The sequence below is a fragment of the Lissotriton vulgaris genome, chromosome 1_1, assembly GCF_964263255.1.
Source record: "Lissotriton vulgaris chromosome 1_1, aLisVul1.2, whole genome shotgun sequence".
Taxonomy (NCBI): domain Eukaryota; kingdom Metazoa; phylum Chordata; class Amphibia; order Caudata; family Salamandridae; genus Lissotriton; species Lissotriton vulgaris.
The window spans coordinates 603,920,094-603,942,012 of NC_141685.1; the positions used below are offsets into that span (position 1 = coordinate 603,920,094).

At 41.5% G+C, this 21,919-nt stretch overlaps 1 protein-coding gene across 1 annotated transcript in view; it reads left to right on the plus strand.

Moving 5' to 3' along the window:
- The window catches only part of LOC147747551 (calcium-activated chloride channel regulator 1-like), a 365,801-nt gene that overhangs the window by 129,660 nt on the left and 214,222 nt on the right, over positions 1-21,919 (plus strand). Inside the window, exon 5 of the mRNA XM_086925678.1 lies at positions 6,234-6,402. Within this exon, the coding sequence (XP_086781804.1) occupies positions 6,234-6,402 (169 nt within the window). The remainder of the gene's footprint in view (positions 1-6,233; positions 6,403-21,919) is intronic.

Here is a 21,919-nt window from a genome sequence, read left to right on the forward strand (position 1 = left end):
CAGATCCAGCAATCCAGGAAGCACCCCTCCGCTTAATTCTGCTCTGCAGCGCTCAGATTACACGACTACTGCCTGAGCAGGCTCCTCCTTGTCCTGGCGGGGAAAATCACTTGGCAAGGCTTGACAAGAGCTTTTCCACTATCTCACTCTCACTAGTGAAGTCACATCCCCAGTCCGCCATGCTTGGTTAGAAGTGTGACCTGTTGACCAACTTGTTGTTCCAGATTCAAGATCTCTCTGACCAAGAAGATCACGCTCCATAGAGTACTCAAAGTACTGAGTATTGTGTAATGGAAATTGCCCGCCAGATTGTTTCCCAGAGGTGAGGGGATATCACCAGGACTTTGATTTAGAGAAAGTATCTGTCTGGCCCATGAAACACCCGAGGAGCCCTAGCTGAGCAAAAGGGAAGGAGCAAGCTAATTCTGCAGGAGCAGCAGAGTGCTGGTGCGGACAGAAGCGGCTTACGCGTTGCTATTGTCTACTTACCAGAGACTTGTAACAAGCAAGGCAGATTTGTGCTCAACTGGGAGCCAGTCACTGAAACCAGTGGAGGAACTACAGCACTTCTGAAATGTGCTCAAGTGGTTCTCACCATCATCATCACAGCTGTGGCACTTGCCTGATTGTGACCAATTGGCCTGCCGATAGAAAAAAGATTGACATTGCTATGTGTCGCCCGTTGAGAGCCCAGATGTTTTAGGCAGTATGGCCATGTCACTGACTCACCCAACAGTGTGCTGTCCCTGCTGCTTATGAAGAGGTATCCTGTGAAATTGTGGTGCCTTCTCTAGGGAACTCTGTTAACCAGGGTTCCAAGCAAACTACTCTGCTCTGACAAGCAAGCTGATCTCCCCAAGCAAAGCCAAAGTACTGATTGCCTCCCGTGGTGCTAACCGCACATGTGCTCATCTGGACTTTACCTTGTGTGACCACACAGCTTTCAACCACTAGCTGAGGCTTGCACCGGAAGCGACGGGCCGGGACCAGGGGCCACATCCCCTGTCCGATTGACTAGCGATATCCCAAGAGAGACGTTCAATATCATATCCTACTCTAGTAGTGAACTTAACTGTACAAGGGTAAGCAAGTCTGCTACATGTGCACGATTGGGACCACATAATACCATGGGCCCTTTCGGCTGTCTTAATTGCAGATGGGAGAGCGATCCCTGGTATGATCCCACTCCGGTAAATACCCCCAATCTTGCCCTAAAATGTATTTATCTGAATGCCAGATCCCTACTCAAACATGCAATGGAAATATGGCATATACTGTCCGATCTTCAACCGGATTTGGCTTTTATAACTGAGACATGGCTTGACAACCATAGCACTCCTGATGTCGCAATAGCCCTTCCAGCTGAATATAAAATACTTAACTTAAATAGAGTGAAAAAAAGGGGTGGAGGGGTAGCCCTGGTATTTAAGGACTTTCTCACCTGTAGACAAGAGGTGATTGCAAGGGCCAACAGCCATGAGGCAATGGCATTTTCGGTGTCCATTAACACCAATATTTTATTTGGTGGAGTGATAATTTATAATCCTACAGGCAGCACTTTAGATTTTAGTGCCCAGCTTCTCGCACAAATCATGCCGTTTTGTCTTAAAAATAAAAACTTCCTGATCGTAGGGGATTTTAATATACACTATGACAATGGTAATAATCCCCTAACTAAACAGCTAGTAGAGAACATGGAAATTCTACAGCTGACTCAAAGAATTGATCAGCCAACACACACGGCAGGACATATATTAGATCTGATGTTTTCTAATATAGAAACTATTGACATCAATGAGATAAACCCATTGATATGGACAGACCACTCCATGATTGTGTTTTCTCTTAAACTAATAACCAAACACTCCAAATCATCAACTGTGGCAGCAGTTGAAACGCGGAGCTGGAAAAAAAATTCTGGCGAAAAATTTCAGCAACATTTTATACATGTAAACTCAGGAGTCATTAATACCAGTGACGAAATAGAGCTACTCCAGAACAACATTAGGAGTGCACTAGAACACTGCTCAACTCTACACTCTAAACAAAAACGCAGGCAAGCATTAACAGAGAAATGGTACGGACCAGAGCTAAAATCATTTAAAAGAAAGTGCACAGCTTGTGAACATAAATGGAGGCTCAATAAAACTCAAGGAACTAGAGCTACATATAAAAGAGAACTTATACTCTATGACAAAGCTGTGAGGAAAGCGAAGAAATTATATTTCTCACTTAGAATAACAGAAAACAAAAACTCATCGAAAGAGCTATTGAAAATAGTTAAAGAACTATATAGCCCTGTGAGCCTTTCTTTGGATCCTACTCCCTCTCAAGAAGGTTGCAACAAAATAAATGATTACTTCTGCGAGAAAATAGATACAATTTATGCCTCTTTTTCCAATACCGAACCAGAACAATCAGAAATCTATGCCTCATCTATAACTCAGGCTAGTTGCTTCAGGTTCGGCCCATTTTCAGAAGAGGAGGTAAGCAAAGTAATGTTAGAAGTAAAATCAGGTTTGTTACTGGACCCATGCCCATATCATATTTTCTCTCAACTAACTCCAATAATTTGTCCGGTTGTAACAAAAGCATTACATTTTTCTCTAACCTCTGCAGAATTTCCAAAAATCTGTAAAACTGCCATAGTTACTCCGTTAATAAAAAAAGCAGGCTTTGATATTAACAATCCGGCAAACTATAGGCCTATTTCACAGTTACCCTACTTGTCAAAAGTATTAGAAAAATTAGTTATTAGGCAACTATCCAATTTCCTAGTGATCCAGCGCTCCTACTAAAATTCTGCATAAATGATATCACCATCTACCACTAAACTTACCAATCAATACCAGGCCCATAAAAATAACAGAGCAGCTGAATCATGAGGCGAATGAATCTAATATGTTGTTTAAACTATCTACAATAAACAAGACCAGCTTGTCATTTAGTAAGTTTATTCAAACATATTCATGTAAACTTAGGTTTTGGAACTTTATTAAACAAGTATTAGAAAATGTCATAAAGAAAGGTTTATTCAGCATTTATAAAGAGAGCTTAATTCAAGAAATATTATTCATTAACAGAAATAAGTGAAAAAGAGCATTTCCAAACCCTAACTAATTCCCTGCCTCTACCCTCATCGCCTTACGTGCGTTCGTCGATCAGCAGAACGCAACCCTCTGGAATCAAGAAGCGTAGGAAAAAAGTCTGCTCCTTGAGCCAACTCTTATACCCTAAAACTAAGGCTAAACTAACTATTTTCACATTCCAACAGCTGAATTCTGGCTCCCCATTGGCTGAACCACCTCATGCCACAGTAAATTGGACATCTTCCACCTCAGGTCCGGGCTTTTTCACTAACCCATTGTTCATGCACATAGTCCTGGCAGCACTTCCTTAGGCTGCTACATTTTGTAGCAAAGATGTTCATGTGATGCACATAAATGCCACGACTCACATCCCGGCCTTGAGCCTGTCCGTTCTGAGCTTCCTGTGGCACAATAGCAAACCTCTCCACAGAGTCGCCTTTGGCAGTTCTTTTCAAAACTTTTCACAACAAAAGTTTATAGGCTTCTCATCTTTTTCAAAATAAGTTTTCTCTTGTGGCTTTACATCAGCAGGCCTTTTTCAGAAAGCGTCAATTTTCTGCGCCACTTTTGCTTGCGTCACTTTTTCAGAATGCATTATTTTTCTGCAGCCAACTCTTAGCTTCATTTGGAAAACTGTTATTTAAACAATCATAAAACATCAATTAATTAAAGAATTGACATTTGTTCTGCTACCCACCCCCTTTACTAAATGTTAACCCATTAATTATGTTACCTAGCAAAAGCACATTTAAGCAGCATATATTACCTTTGATATACCAATCCGATCTGGAACTGCATTTGTCACAGAAAAGACAAGACAAAAGCACATTTAAAAGCACATGCTATTATTTTTGACAGCAGCAGTTGGTATATGACAAAGACAATAGACAATAATTATTGTATTATTTCTTTTGCATTTTGCACAAATAAGCATAATGTTAGTCCCATGTGTTCATGTTGCACAGTTTATTCTAGGTTTATTTAATAACATGCAGAAAACATATTAGTTTTATTAAACATTATGGAAGTCTGGCTTCACAAGCCTGAACAAAATATTGTTCATTAACCTGCTCCATCACTGGAAACCAACGATTTACTAGATATCTCTCAAACAGGGTTCAGGACCAACAATTGCACAGAGACTACTCTTCTGGCAATGACAGATAACATTAGAACCCAGGTAGATCAGGGAAAGACAGTCGCCCTGATACTATTAGACCTCTCGGCGGCATTTGATACCTTACCACACAATCGGTTATTGGAAATTCTTGCTGCGAAAGGTATCCGGGAAAATGCATTAGGGTGGTTGCGATCCTTTATGTAAGATAGAACACAAAAAGTACGGATGGGTGATTTCTCATCCCCTCCCCGGAACATCAAATATGGGGTCCCGCAAGGGACCTCTTTGAGCCCAACATTGTTCAATGTGTTTGTCTCCTTGTTGGCTGAAATAGGAAGAGAATGGGGTGTTGTTATCTGTTCGTATGCAGACGTCACCCAGCTGATGATCACATTGGATGAGGAAAATTACCCAAAGGACAAGCTACTAAACTGCCTTACCGAATTAGCCAACTGGATGCATAGCCACTGTCTTAAATTAAATGCAGACAAGTCCGAAATATTATTGTTCGGCAGACATACACAGCTATGGCACAGCAGCTGGTGGCCTATAACTCTGGGTGCTCCCCTTAGCCCAACAATATCAGCAAAAAATCTAGGCGTGACATTGGACAGTACTCTGAGCATGAAAAACCATGTTTCAACAATCTGTGGTAAAGGCTTTGCAGTATTGAAAATGCTCAGAAGAGTCTTTCCATGGATCCCTACAGAGTGTAAAAAGATCCTAGTCCAGTCCCTACTGATGAGTAGGCTGGACTATGGTAACTCTCTGTTTGTGGGGATGGCTGATTATCTTTTTTCTAAACTACAGGTTGTACAGAATACTGCAGCAAAAGCAATCTGCAACAAAAGAAAATTAGATTCAGCCAAGAGTTGCCTAAAAGAGCTCCACTGGTTGCCAATGAGGCAAAGAGCTTCTTTTAAATTATTGTGCATAACACACAGAGCATTGCACAACACAGGCCCATGCATTTTAAAAAAACAAAGTTAAATTCTATGCACCATTCAGGAATTTGCGATCCCAAACAACAGCAAGAGCTAGAACTACCCGTGTGAAAACAACAAGGATGGGTGGAAGGGCCTTCTCTCACCTGGCAGCGACCAGTTGGAATGAGCTGCCTGTGAATCTTAGATTGACAGATTGCTACCTGTCTTTCAGGTAGCAATTAAAAACATTTCTCTTCCCCAAGCCTGATTAAAACCATGGACTCTATTATCTGCCTATCACTGAAATTCATTACTGCGATTACAGCGCCGTGATATCCTAACTCAGGATGATTGTTAGCGCTTTACAAGCACCATTACCATTACCTGGAAGGAGGACTGCAACTTATGGACACACACACACTCTTACTTTTGACAAAAGTTCAAATCTCATTGTATTTCCTTTCAGAAGGTTGTTGTCCGCTGGTTTGGTTTGGGAAGGTGCTATACCACTGCCATTGAAAAAAATGGCATTTCACACATATTTACTTATCGTAAACAGTGTGTGTGATTGTTGTTTTGTAAAGGAGGCATTTTCCCTTTAAAACCAGAACCATTACTGTGTTTCCTGCCTCATAACCTTGTATCTTATTACATTTGCCTCAAAACTCCACAATACGTTCACACTGAGTGAGATATACCACCTATTAGAACACTTAAACGTGACCATTAGATGCAAGACACCTTTTACAACTATGATTTTTGTATCTCATTTTCGAAAGCTTGAAAAATCACAAGTGTTATACCATAGAGGGAAGGATTACTTATAACTGATTTGCTGCCTGGTCTGCATTTGTGCTTGATCATAATCTCTTACAATATTTCATGTTGTCCGTAAGAAAGCGCAAAGGAAACACTCAAAATTATGAAAGCTTACCAAGTGGGGGGAGCGATGAGTCGAAGAACACAAGGAGACAAGGACAGCAGCCAAAGAGCACTTTGACTGCTTAGTGTAAAGGAAATTATTTTTGTACATATATTTTCTGTTGTGAATACCTTTGTTTTAATAAAATAGATACACCCTAATGTTTATGGTTCTAGATGTTCATCTGACCTCAGAGGAGCATTTGTGTGTGACGGAAGCTCTTGCACTGAAGGAAACTGCAGAAGAAGCAACCAGGAAGATCTTTTAAAAAAGGGATGTGCATTTCTGATAGATAAAACCCAAGATTCTTCAGCATCTATAATGTACATGCAAGCCTTAGCTTCCGTAAGTATCAAAGAAACGCGACTTGCACAAGATGCAAAGTGTCAAAAATATGTTTTCTGCCAAGAAGAACATTGACAAAGGCAGCAGCGAGATGTTCGCTTTTCAGGACTTCCAGGGACTAGCTTTGCTTTCTCCTACCACCTATTTTGCAATGACGATAATGATGTAATACTGATGAAATGTGGTGAATGAAGCTGCGCTGTCATACCCTGAATACCTCAACATACATTTTCTGTTCCCATTTACAAAAGTCTGCAGAATCAATGCCTGTTTATGTGCCTTTGTTGTTGCCTTCGACTGTACTGGATGTTAATATTATTTTTAGACTGGAGAGGAATAGAGTCAGGTCCATTTCTGAAGCCTCTTGTTGATTATATTATTGCCATTTTATGTGTTTTAATGTTTTCCTTTCTGTAGAAACTTTATTATAGCTTGTTTGTATCCTCCAGGAATTACTAGTGTATGGTCATAGGTAATCTTAACGGTACTGCCTTAATGTGTTTGTCTGTCAATTTATGCTGTTTGGCAGCTGGGAGACAAGGTTGTCTTGCAGCACTTGCTGTCTCTCAGTTTCCCGCACCCAGAGCCGTTGTCTGATAACGGTTGCAACAATGTCCTGAAAGTCCTCATGAAAGGGTCTCTCTTGCCTGACTTGTAGCCATCTTCCTGCTACCAGGGATGGGTTTGGCGCTGGTGGCGCCCGTGGGGGATCTCTGTTAACGCCCCCCCCCAAGACCTCCTTCTCCTTGGATTCCCTCACTTCCTCCATCCAATAGTGCCCCTCTCTTGCCCATAGCCCCTCTCACATGTGTTTAGTTTTTTTTATATTGCTACTCAAACCAGTCTAGATGCCTTTCACATCACACTCACATTATACAGAAACAATAAATCGTACATGTGCAGGTTCGGACTGGGACATTAAATAGGCCCAGTCAACAACTTAAAAGCGGAACCCATTAGCACAGAAGATAGGTAAAATAGTGGTAATTTCAGAAAAATCCCCCACCTGGCCATAAAACCCGCCCACAGCTGCTACAAAACTGGCCCATAAACTGACCTCTCAGACCGGCCCATCAGACACTGCCTGATTGCCTAACAGGTCAGTCCAAACCTGTACGTGTGTAAATTAGTGTATGGGGAATGTTACATATGACAAAGTGCATTAAAAGGTGTAGGAGTCGCATGTCGTCCGTACTAGTAGGCAGTATATTTGATTGGCCCGGAGAAGCACTAACATAAGATTCGAAACACAACACAGTGGATGATATTGATTTAGTAACGAGAATTTATTTCTACTGAAAAAAAACCTTTTTTAGCACCATTAGGAGAATGAAAGTCTGGGGTAAACAAAACTTAACATTCAAACATATACCTTTCGGTATGCATGGAGCTCTTTGATGTGCTTTATAAATTTTTATCTTATTGTTAGACCTGTCAGCCTTAGGGTTATTTTCCCCAAACATTTCGCCTTCCTCCTCCATTTTTGCTGAACTCATTTTGCTGGCCTTACGTCTCTGCAGACTTTACCACTGCTAACCAATGCTAAAGTGCATGTGCTCACTGCTTAAAACATGGTAACTTTGGCTTACACCCAATTGGCATATTTAATTTATGTATAACTCCTTAATAAAGTGGTAATACTTGTACTCAGGGCCTGTAAATTAAATGGTATCAGTGGGCCTGCAGCACTGATTGTGCCACTAACTTAAGTAGCCCTTTCAAACGTGTCTCAGGACTACCACTGCACCCCGTGTGTGCAGTTTTAAACTTCCATTTTAACCTTGCAAAAAAAAAAACTTTTGCCATGCTTTCCTTTTTAATAAATATGTCCTGGATAGCACAGAGGGCAGGCTGTAGTGTATTTAGGAAGCATGACATATACTTTTAAGTTATACATGTCCTGGCAGTGAAAAACTCTTAAGTACATGTTTCACCACTGTAAGGCCTACGTCTCCCATAGGATAACATTGGAGTTATCTTGTTACATTTAATAAGCCATAAATTCTAAATGTAAACACGAAACCACTTTATGTTTGGTGTCTTTGCAATTGCAATGAAAATCCTCTCTTAGTAAAGTTGGATTTTTAGTTATAAATTTGAAAATGCCACTTTTAGAAAGTTCAAAATATTCAAAAAAATCTAGCTGACAATTTGTTAGGCTGCCAACAATTTAAGCAGGCTTCGACCAAACTCACAAGTAAGATGGTCTATTTAATTTAATTATTTATTTTCTTTCATTTCGTTTTTATTTAATTTTATGGATTCACAAGACAGGTAATGAATACACTTCTCAATTGACATAACATCCATACAAAATTGAAACAATAAACACAAATAACAATCAATTGGAATTTTTCCTGTCAAAAAACAAGCATCAGGTAACCCATGAAAACAATTTTCAAAAAAGCAAACTAAGGTTACCAACCAAGGGGGGTAAAGACATTTCAAGCAACAGTGGGTTACACTTTAAGTAAATTATTACCCTCTGTTGCTACACAGATTTCTATTGGGGATCTTCCCCTGATGTTAAAATATGCCATTGAGTTTCGAATCCCAATCTATTTCGAGGGATTCTCTTCAGGGCTGTGACCGGATTCTATAAAACCAATGGAAAAAAGTATTTGTTTAACAAACCATTGCCCCACACCTCACTTCCCTTTATTCACTCTTAAGAAAAAACTGAATTATATGTATCTCGTTTAGAACTTGAAACAACCTTCAAAGTTATAGGAAAGATTGTGTATTTTTCTGAAAGAACAAGGACACTCACTACCGGCTACAGTCATATATTATGTCTATTTAGTGCTGAATAAGGTTGTGACAGGATCCACTTACTTGCAGGAAAGTTCCATTAATTTAGCACTATTTGTTCTAAAGGGACTTCGGTGGCGTCTTTAATGATTCTCCTGCCAGCGAACACTTGAGTTTTATTCTGGTGTGAAAAGAAAAATTCTGGCTTTATGAAAATATGGCAACACACGCTTTAATAATTTCTTTTTTTTGTCCTCATTTACCACCATGGTTACAGATGCTAAATCGGGTGGGGTTACGACATGCTGTCTCAGTTTATCAAACTGGCAATGATAAGGCAAGGTGGAAGACGGACATCCCACAGCAATGACGTGTCCTTCCGAAACTTGCAGGTTATGATCAGTAAGCAGAGATCCCCACAACAGGTCCGGTAGTTTTAAGTCGCCATCTATTTCTTCCAGTATAAGTTTATACCACAAAGAGAACTTCTTCTTTACCGGTGTATTGTCCACTAAGCTAGAAATTAGCTGACTGTGACCACCAAGTGGAAACTTATTCCCTCGAGAGGGTGAGGAGATATAAGAGTGGGTACAGCTATCAATTTGCATATATTTAAACCTTGCAAAATTGGGGCCAATTTTATTCTTAGGATATTCCCATGTAAGGAGGTCCCCTTCAAAAAAGAGGTCACCCCAAACTTCCAGACCAGCTTCTTTTAACGGGACCGCTAAACTATCTCCTAGCCATGCAGGGTTTTCAGGTAGATCCCATAAAGGTGTCCTATTACAAAAGTATCCCAACTTTATAGATTTTGTTAATTCTGACCATATTTTGGCCATCCCTTGCAAGACCTTCAGTTAAATTTATTTTTATATTTCGGGTTTCCAAATTTAGATAAGAAGCCAGACTGACTGACTCCTTCCCCTTTGAGCATAGCTGAGAACATGGTCTCAACCCCGTAGTCTGAAGGCATTTTTAACAACATTCGAGTGTGTGATAGCTGAAACTCCCATGCATATAATTTTAGGTCTGGAGCCGCCAACCCCCCCTTCTCCCTGCGCCTTCTAAGTTTCTTCCAAGCAATTTCTTTTGTATACAATGTAAGACTTACTTTCGGGTTTGGGTTGCTATTGCCAACTGAAAATTTTGAGAGAATTCGTAAAGTTGGTTATTTTCTGGAGCGGTTGTAGCTTCCGAGTTAGTTAGCCGCAAGATTAAACATGAGCACGAACAGAGGCGTTAGCTACTTTTGCACCTTTATTGTACGCTTACGGAGTAATTCGAAGTTTCAAATGTGGTAACTCACTCGTATTTCCACACGTGCTCAGCAATCATTCTTCCTGCTTTCTGTCTACTATATGGAACGCAGTCAATTCGACTTTACTCAATTACTCCTAAATGACATCCCTGTTGCAAAATTAAACATGAACACAAACAGAGGCCTTAGTTACTTGCGCGTCTTTATCGTATGCTTATGGTGAAATCCAACATGTCAAAAGCGATGACTCACTCATATTTCCATAAGCACTCTCCAATCAGTCTCCTGATTGCCGTCTGCTTTGTGGAATGCTGTCCATTAGGCCTGGACCCTTGGAAAGGGACCTTTGGTGCTCTGCCAGCCTCTGTGGTGTATTATTATTATTTCAAAATGTGTAGGGCGCACAGCTACCCCGAAGAGTTTCCCGGATCCAGTGGAACCAAAAATCTCCTCTGCTGTTCAGCACAACCCTGAGCAGAACCAATGCATCACCACTGCTGCAGCGTTTATCCTCCGTCACAGTCCGTCGCCTCATCGTAACCACTGCTGTGTGACACATCCTCAGTGCAGGCCCTCGCATTCCTCTTTGATGACATACTCGACAATGGCATTGGACTCCGCAAGCAGACTTGCAGATCCCCAGAACCAACTCATGGAGCCCCAACTGCGTGATGCATCCTTGAAGCTTTGCAAGCACTTGTTATTGGGTTTCTCGACGATGATGCAGGACCTCGCATCACAGCCTTGTTGCATCTCGGAACCGATGTATCACTTTAGCTGCACAACACATCTTTGACATGGATCCTCGCAACCCCCTCCAAACAAGGATTTAAGGTACTTTGCTCAGCTGGCCTGTGTCTCTGTAGCCGGCCGGATCTCCATCGCTATCCGCCTGAACTTGTGACTTTGGCCGGGTCTGGAGCAACCAGATATGCACAGCTGGTGCTTTGTGCTTTTTGGCACTATTTTTACTGAGACCTTTAAAGTTGAATATCACTGGTCCTACTGATTGGAATTTTGTCATTATGATTTATTTTTCATTATTAGAATTACTCTTTTAACCTGATGTGGATTCCTTTTGTGGTGTGTTTTCACTGTGTTAGTGTTTGAAGTATAGCCCAAATACTTTACACATTGCCCCTTAGTTAAGCCTGACTGCTCTGTGCCAAGATACAAAAGGTCTTGTTACTCGAGCCTGAAAAGTTTCGGGTTTGCTGCTCAAGTAGCGTTTAACCCCCCCCTTACCCAGTAACCCAATTTCTTGTACTTATGAATTACAAGTAAGAAAAGGATCTCTGTGACAAAAGCAGTAACCTAATATTGAAAATGCTTCAGTTCTGAAATGGTGGGACTGTGAAAGAAGTATGACGAATCACCTGTAAATGCGAGTCACATTGCATTGCAAACAGTGCTTTAAATGGACAAAAATAAGTGCAGGTACTCATTAAAAGGAGGGATAGACTGAGAGTGGTGCTTGGGGCGGGCATAAGGGTGGTGCTAAAGGCGGAACAAGGGGCGGGGCTACATTTTTTTACCTTTCTAAGGTTTTTATGCAATAAATATGCATGCATTGTTAGAATATCAGATGTATCTGTACATTAGCTTTTTACATTAATAACCATTTATATAGCACTTACTAAGTGTTTATTACTACCCAAAGTAACCCCTTTTTAGCAACCTTAAAAAATGAAAAGATTGAGAAAAAAACAGTAAGGTTCTATATATATATATATATGCCTTGTTTTTGCATGCAGGTCCTTGCTGCATGGACTTGCAGGTACATGCATCAATATTGCTTTTTGCGATTCCTTAATTGCGAAAAATAAGGAATCACAATTAAGGAATTGCAAAATGCAATGCATCAAGAAATTGCTAAATAAATTGCGATTTCTTAATATTCCTTAATTGTGAATCGCAAATTGCGAATCGCAATTAAGGAATACCTCCCCATTTATTCATATGGGTCTAGAGGCCCATACGAATGAATGGGAAGACATTTTAAATTTGGGATTAGCAATTAGCGAATCGCAAATTGAGAATGCGATTTCAAGGGTGCAGGGGTGTCCAAAGGACACCCTGTTGCACCCCAGAAATCAATCTGTGCACATATGTTTGTGCACACACATGCCCTAAGGGCATGTGTGTGCACAAACATGAAACTTTGAAAAATGCACAAAAGTGCATAAGTGCATTTTTCAAAGTTTTCGCAAATTACCATGAGGTTCAACCTCATGGTAATTTGCTCCCCCTAATTGCGAAATCGCAATTTTTTAAAGTTTCATGCATTGCATTTAAGGAATCGCAAAATGCGATTCCTTAAATGCAATCGCAATTTGAGAATTCGCAAATATTTGCGAATTCTCAAATTGCGAGGGCCTTCACCCTTCATGCATTCCAAAAGCAGATTTTGCGACCGCAAACAGCCGATTTTTGCGAATCGCACTGTTTGCGATCGCAAAATCCTTTGATGCATGTGCCTGATAATTCACTAAGCTATATGCCAAGGATGTTAACTTGTGACCTACACGGAAGACAAGGATCTATGCAACAAAAACAGTATCCTACTGAGCTATCTAGATTAAAAAAATCTCTGAACTACATGTTGCATGCTATGCTTTCCAGCAGGCACAATGACCCTCAATGCAATTTTATTGTGAGTTGAACCTTAGATTAGAATGCACACAGATCTTTCTACTAAGCGCATTAATCACCAGAGTTATCCACTTTCTTGCTACTTATGGTGCCCCAATCTTACTTAAGAGAAAGGCACTGGCTTCCTGTGTCATACGATTAGTAAATGCTAATCTGGAAAAATAAGTTGCAATTTATCAGACACTCTTTTCATTCTCGGCCCACCACAGGCATCAATAACTGGCAAATATGCTTGTAGGTGTTTTGAAGAGGTGCAATATCAAGTGTTTGACTTTTACATAGTGCTCAACATATTGTCTTGTGTTAGATGTACTGGCCAACTTGTGTTAAAAAGTCTAATGGTAGCAGTTTACAGATAGAGCTTTCTGCTACAGAAGCGTCATTGTAGCACTGTGTTACCCTGAACAATGCCTCTCACACCCTCGCCCATTAGATTTAATTGTCTTTCTCTCTGCCCACACTGTGTAAAAACAAAGCTAATCGAACCTCCCTGCAGCCACACCTCTGCTCTGATGGCTTCCAGAGCAGCATATGCAGATCATTCTTGTACGAGCCCGGCCCAGGCTTCCACTGTGATTAAGAGTGGAAGGGGCTGCCGACGTACGAGGTGAACGATGACAGGAGCACCACCTGTATCAAAACCAGGCCCTTGTGAGTACCGGTACTCTCCTTATTCAAGGAAAAGTGCTGGTACTCGATGTTAGAAAATGAACAAGTGCCAGTACTCAGTACCGGTGAGTACCGGCCCATTTAAAGCACTGTTTGCAAATGCTTTTTTGTGTCTCTGTAAACAGCGTACCACTCCAGCGAGCGGCATGGTCTCCTCCTATCTGTGACACGGCTGTGCCACTGCCTCTGCCTATGTGCATATTATGGCCCCATCCCCATGGTAAATAATTCTCAACTGAAGATTATCATAACTGTGCACTGCGAATATGATGCTGTTGATGCCACTCCTACCAGAGTCACATAGGTGTGCTGATTGTAACAACGCTGGTGTTTCTTCCCGCGAAGGCTCTAGAGTTTATTCAGTTAAACTAAACGATCCAGCCGCTGGGTCTAATGAATAATCTGTCAATTTTCTTTAATCCTCTTGACGCCAATGAAGTGCTACATGAAGGAAAAATGTTTTTATTTCCTTTTAAATCACTTTCAAATTAAAGGTCAGTGCAGAATTTTTTAGACCCGTTACTTTGATCTTTGCTCCTGTGAATTCTTGTTCTTTCTAAAATCTTGGAACAGTGCATGTTGTTCTGTTATTTACTGGGCCAATATGTTTTTGGTAACGTTATTATGGTCTAATGAGTCTACGTTTCCTCATGCCAGTAATGCGCTAACAGTGGCGGGTTCTTCTACCCAGGCAACCGCTCGTGCTCTCGGGACACCGGGAGTCGAAATCCAGCTAAATACCTGTGTAGGCGGTTTTCATTCAGTGGACTCGTTGGTGGCGGTTAAGGGTGAATATCTTCGCCTTTCTCTTCCCAGGTCAAACAGGATTACTTTAGAAGCCATCCTAGAGTCATTGGATGATTATCCAACTACTCTAGAAGTCATTTTCACATTCTCAGACATCATCAAGCTCTTGAAGTCATCAGCAGAGTTTAGAAACTTGAGCTTGATGACTTGCGAATGACTTGACAATGAGTATCTGATTACTTCACAAGGTGTGACTATTGCTGATGATTTGAGGATTACTTGAGAATGAGCATCTAATGACTTCACAAGGTGTTGTATTCCTGATGATTTCAGAAGGATTTGAGAATGAGTATCTGATGACTTCACATGGTGTGACTAATCCTGATGAAGGAGTACCGGTTCCTATCCCAATTACCGGTTCCTATCCCAATTATTTTTGGTATTTATTTATTTATTTATAAATATGATTTTGGAACTCCGTGGAGATCCACATATTACAATAATACAGGTTAAACATAATAAAATAAGGCCACATGTTATCAACCTATCCCAATTACTTGTTCCTATCCTAATACATGTTCCTATCCCAATTGAATACCCCTGTCCTAAGAATTTTTTTACCACCTTCCTGTAAAGCGTTCTGATACCCTCATGGGTCTGGTTCGCGCTCTATAAAACGTTTTTGATTGGATTGATTTTTTTTTGCTACAACTATTGTTATCTAAAGGTCCATCTTGTTCCTCCAAGTGAGCTAAAACTACAGCTCCCAGAATGCATAGGTTCGGTTGTCAAAGGAAAGTTTAGGATTGAAGAAGACATAGAGCGAACGGAATCTTAATCAAGTCAATTAACCAATTAGGTGGATGGGGGACAAAATATATGTAGCTTTTAAAAATTATAAACAAACCAGAAAGGGTTTAGAGTCATAATAGCATTATGGGCCCTACTTATGGAGTGGTGTATTGTTAAAGTCTCGAACCACGATCTACGTCAGAGCCACTGGAATTATGTGGCAATGGGAGACCGAAGTATGCAGCTAGATTGAACGAATTAAAGGACAAGAAAATGCAAATTATGAGGCATAACATTGCACAATCTGCAGCAGTATTGTATGGTTGTTTTAACAGCTTTGGGTCCTGTTTGGGCAAAGTTTAACAAACTTGTACCAGTTTACCACGTGCAATTAGTGATCTGCAAATGAAAGGTATCACGTTAACCTTTGCGCAGGATCTGTCACTGTGTGGAGCTGAGCCGTCTCTTCAGTGACTTTTGATATGTTTGAGCTAGAAACAGTGTGATTTTTTTTTGAAAGCTGCAGTTTATGCAGCAGATACATCTGGAAAACTCGCCAACCACAGAAGCACTTAACCCATTCCTCTTGTCTTGCCTCCAGGACTTGTACTCATGATTTTGCTTTAAATACAATAAAACTGTCATTAATAATAACTTTTTTATCTAGTGCTGAATGCCACACGTGCCATTTCCAAATACCTGTAAATGCAATGTGTTATTGTTACCCAGTTTAAAAGAGCCTAGGTACCTTCACATCACTGCACGTTTCAGCTGCGAATGTTCAACTCACTGAACCTTCTTTCCGGCTTAAAAAAATAAGAGTACCAGAATAAAGTGAACACTACAACTCGGTGTACTACTCCCACGTTTGATGTGCAATTTGAGAGCTATGAAAACCTAACACTTAATTATTTTTGCCACGTTTAGTTGGGGGTCTTATATTACTACCTTACTCGGGACTGCTTAATTCAGCGGCCTCTGCTCTTTAGCAGTTAAAACTCAGAAGCTTCCGGCAGCAGGCTGTTCTCTGCAGCAGCGCCCGAACCCTTTCAGCTATCCTCTAGTTTAAATCTACCCCAAGTACAGTGGCTTCGCAGGGAAGTGTTTTACTGCAGTTCCTTTTGACCTTCTCCATGAGTTCAACCCCCTGGGACACTCCTCGTGCTGGTATTGTGCAAACCTCTGCAATTGGCCAACTTAATATCGGGTTAATGTGTTGTTTTGCAACTAGCTAATGTGAAGTGTTACAGGGTACTAAAAACAACTCATTTTATAAAGTTATTTCTTCCCTGGCCTTGCGGCTTCACAGCTCAGTGATTCGTAGACGCTATTTAACTACAACACAGCGTTGCACATTTTATCGACTTCGGAAGGATGAGTCCCTGATTTGACCTGCTCCGGTTTCACACGTGAAGGCTGTGTAAGGATTTCAGCAGCAGATGCATAAACCTGTTGGGCTATTTCATTGCTTTAGAGGAACCCGTCAAGAGTTTTTAGATCTGGCTTGACAGTGCAAGCATCACGTTACCTTTTAAAAGACAAAATCCGTTTAACTTTAAGAGGCTTCATTTTAGAAACTGCCGTGGGCGGGGACAGCACATACCAGACGAGCGAAATATTAGTGCGCGCAAAAAATAACTTATTCTATGTGTGAACACCTACCAGAAAACACTGCTAAGTTATATAGACATGTATAGGCTGGAAATGAGTTATAATGAAAAAATAGGTTTGTGTTTATGCTTTTAACTACCATTAGCGATCGCATGTTTTTCAGCGTTAGGTTTAGAGTAATTACTTTTGTGCTAGAAAGGGCGAGACTCTCCAGCTCCGCACATATTGCATATGGCGATGCATCACCCCTTTAAAGAAAATCATGGTGTCTGTGTGTGTGTGTGTGCTTGGACGGGAGGCTGCGTTCTGATTCGTCAGCGGTTGTTCTCTCAGTTTTTGATTGGGTTGAATATTTTTTTGCTACAACTAATGTTATCTAAAGGTCCATCTTGTTCCTCCAAGTGAGCTAGAACTACAGCTCCCAGAATGCATAGGTGCGGTTGTCAAAGGAAAGTTTAGGATTGAAGAAGACAGAGGGGACGGAATCTTAATCAGGTCAAGTAACCAATTAGGTGGATGGGGGACAAAATATATGTAGCTTTTAAAAATTATAAACAAACCAGGAAGGGTTTAGAGTCGTAATAGCATTATGGGCCCTACTTATGGAGTGGTGTATTGTTAAAGTCTTGAACCACGATCTACGTCAGAGCCACTGGAATTATGTGGCAATGGAAGACCAAAGTATGCAGCTAGATTGATCGAATTATAGGACAAGAAAATGCAAATTAAACCCATTACAAGCAAATAGCTAACTCTTTAAGAACAAAAAGCACTCCGGGCACTGTTTATTTATTCTTTAAAGCAGTTTCTAAATGTATTTTAATACGTTTCACGCATCTGTTCATAACTGTTGTCACTTTCAGTCGTTACCAAGCTCAATTACAAATTCATATATGGCTAGTAAAAATGTTTTGCAAAAAAATAAAGCTCAAATCATGGTGTTTTTGACATTGGTGTGTGAGTATGTTAAAGAGTTGATTTTTGTAACACACACATGAAGTAAGGGGGTCACTTCAGAAGTTTATAGACCTCGTGTTCTAGAGCACGTTTTAGTTTATCACAGACAGTTGCCTCTTTCTTCATAGGTCCTCGCTGATCTCCACATGACTAGTTACACATATAAACAAGCATTTGCAATACAATAGGCCTTGCAGTTACAAGAGTTTCAGCTATTGGCATTGTAGATAACAATGCCTTTTATTTATGTTTTTAAAACAAAAACAAGAATAAAAGGCACTGTTATTTGCAATGTCAATATCTCAAACTCGCGTAAATGTGAGACCTATTGCATTGCAAATGTTTGGCATTCTTCTCACAGCATTAGAACTGCAACTCTGTCTTTTAGCCTTTCTTGAGCTTTCAATAAATTTGGGTGACCAATGGAAACTAACGGCCTTTCCTGCAACCGACCTTTGTGACCTTTGCCCGCCCACAGGCCATTTCGGCCAATCAGCAGGAGGATTGTTGACCTGCAATCGGGCTACTCGACCCCGCCTCGTCGCTCGTCGTGGTGTGTGCTCTGCGCTGCTGCTGAAACAAAGGGAAATGCCGGTCCTTCCGAGCTGCGCTTACCTGCAGCACAAGAAAGGGCGCTTTCTTTCAACTTTCAGATGCAAACGGAGGATGGGGCTTGGTTTTAAAACAAGTGCAGCGCTCTGGCAGGAAGGGAGTGAGTGTAGTCACGATTGCAGGGAGAAACAAAGGCAAATAAGGCACTGAATTCCCCTCCCCAAGGTGAGAGATTGACCAGGTTTGCACTTTTAAGTAGGGGTCGAGGACTTCTCTCTCGGTCTTGCGTTTTTTAAGGCTTGTTTCATTCGTTCCGATTACTAATCTTTTTCTTCATTCTGCACACCACACTCGAGCCATAAATACGCTTTAAAAAAAATCTTAGTTCTACGCATCTTTCTTCATCTCTTCTCCCAGGTTCGACACTTCCCTCTGTCCCGGTGCAGCCTGCGTTCTTCCTCCTGAACCCCTGCTCTAACCCCTGCTCCATTTTCCTGCTACTCGTCCTTTACATTACTTCTCTTTTAAGTTTGCTCCGGGTCGGGGGTCGGACTGGCCTGGTAGTGCCGCAACGGCTGACCTGATAGGGCAGTATGTGGGGCATTATTTGGGCTGTTTGTGGACTAGTTTCATGGTTCTGGTGGGCCACTTTTAACTGTTGCTTTCCCAGTTAGTACCACAAACATTGCTTGCTGCAAGGTCAAAGAATTCAGGTCCCATACCGTGTAAATAACATATACAAATGGCTATACAAGGTCAAAACTGCCTGAATACAACTGTGGGCCACTATTTAACTAGATGATGTACCGGGCCTCTTTAATTTTACTGCCTGGGTCTTTTTTTTCTCTTCAAGCCCGTCCATGCGTCTGCTCTACAACTACATACTCCAGACACTTGGTCTCCATCCTCTGCACGTGCTCTCTTCTCACCACATAGACTGTCCATCCGCATTATGTTCCCTATACTCAGAGGTGTTAATTATCAACACTGCTTTACAAATACAGCGACTGTGGGGCTCTTTTGTCTGCAACTCGGCACAGGAAAGGTCGGAAGGTGAGCGGATGAGTGAACTGGTGGAGGGGTGGGTGAGTGAAGGGATGCATGGATAGGTGAAATAGTGAAAGGATGGATGTAAGAATGGCGCAGTGAAAGAAAGGATGAATGGATGTGTGAAAGGATGTATGTACGAGTAAGTGAAAGGATGGCAGAATGAAAGGATGGATGGAGTGAAAGGCTGGATGGATGGCTAGGTTGGAAGGGTGGATGAATCAGTGAAAGGGAGGATAGATGAAAGGTAGGGTGAAAGGTGGATGAGTGAGGGAAAGGATTGATGGTTGAGCCAAAGCATGGATGTGTGAGTGAAAAGGTGGATGGATAGATGCATGAATGAATGAGTGAAACACATGTAAGGATAGATGAGAGAGAGGCTGGATTGATGATGGGAGGATGGATGAGTGAGTAAAAGGATGCATCAATGAGTCTAAAGATAAATAGATGGATCAGTGAGTGGATGTGTAAATTGACGGAGTGAAAGGGTGGATTAGTGGATGTATGGATGAGTGAAAGGGAGAATATATGGATAGCTGGATGAAAGGGTGGATGGTTAGATCAGTGAAAAGGGTGGATGAGTGAGTGAAGGTGAGAATGGAGGAGTAAAAGTGAGAATGGATGAGTGGATCAATGTGTTGAAGGGTGAATGGATGAGTGAAGGGACGGGTGGATTGATGAATGAGTGAAAAGGTAAATGGATGATGGATAGATAGGTGCATGGATAAAGGAGTGAAAGAATGGAGGCAAGGATGGATGAGTAAAGGAAAAATAGATGGATGAGTAAAAGGATGGATGGATAGATGAGAGGAAGGGTGGATGGATGAGGGAAAGAGTAAATAGAAGGACTGGGTCGATAAATGGATGGGCTAAATGAAAGGGTGAATGTATGCATGGATATGTGAGAGGAAGGGAAGATGGCTGGCTGTATTAAATGGTAGACAGATGAGTGAAAGGCTGATGGATGGATAAATGGGTGAAAGGAGGGGTGGATGAGTGATTGAAAGGGTATATGGATGGATGAGAGGATAGATGGGTAAAAGGCTGGATGAGTGAAAGGGTGGATCAGTCGATGAATGAGTGAAAGGGAGGATGGATGGATGGAGTAAAAGGATGGATACATGAGCAAAGAGTGGATGGATGAGTGAAAGGATCGATGGATTAAAGTGGAGATGGACAAGTGAAATGATGGATGACTGAGTGAAAGGATAGATATGTTTTGGGGATCGGTTTGAAGATGGATGAATAGGTTTGCATGTAGATGGGTATATGGATGGATGGAATGGTGAAGGACTGAATATTGGATGGACGATAGAATGTAAAGGTGAAATGATGATTATCAGTAAGTGGATGGTAGAATGAATGGATAGATGGTTGGATGTAAGAGAAAAGCAAGCCTATCTGGGATGGTCCTGATGACTTGCTTCACTTGCTTGGTGTCATACGAGTTTTGGTCAAAGTGGTGGGTATTTAAATTTTCTGGCTAGTCCCTTGCCTATACTCTGTGTAATTCCACTTTCTAACCTTTTATCCGCTATCTCCACTCACCAAATCCGATCTCTACTGTGCACATTGTTGTCCACATCAGTCATCTTTATACTGCACATGAGCTCTCCACCCTCTACAAGCAAGTACCACCCTATTTATCTACTCTTTACACTATAATTTTTCTCTCAACCGTGCTCTTGCTCACTTCCCTCTGCACACATCTCTATATATCAGAATAGGGAAAGCACAAATGAAGCACATTTTTTGTAATTCTTTGAGGTGACGTGGAAACAAATATTTCAATATAATTTAGAACAAATCAGTACACTAAGATATGACACTTCCACACATTGTTTTGTGCACTGTTTACTTTAAATCAGTAAAACTGTATGCCTGAGCAAATGTAATTGTCATTTCAATTGGAAATGTGTTGACTGTACAGGCAGTGCACCATCACACCAGGCATACTCCACGCCACACCACTCTGCTCTCTACCGCACCATGCCCCTCCCCTCTACCACACTCCACTCTCTTCTACTTTACAACATGCCAATATACTGTCACTCTACTCTGACACTATACGACATACCACTCCATGATACACCCCTCCACTCTATGCTCCTACATTTTTTGCAACAACTCTCTACTTTGATACTCCAATCAATGACACCTCACTATACGGTACACCACTCTACAGCACTCCAAGACGCTCTATGCCACTCCACGACACTGCCACTCTGTTAAACGCCCTCTACGCCACTTTACTCTGACACACTACTCTGCTCTGTAACTCTCTATGCCCCTCCACTATACAACACTCCACTCCGTGACCCTTTACTCCACTGCTGGTGGCGGTGCTGGCCGGGTGCTGGGGCAGGGGGCAAGGGCTGCTCCTGTGTCAGACGCAGTCGCTGCTGCAGTGCTAAGGCTGTGTTGCTGGAGCCGTCTCTTGCTCCACTAAGCCAGGCATCGGCTGCCCTCCTCGCCCACTCT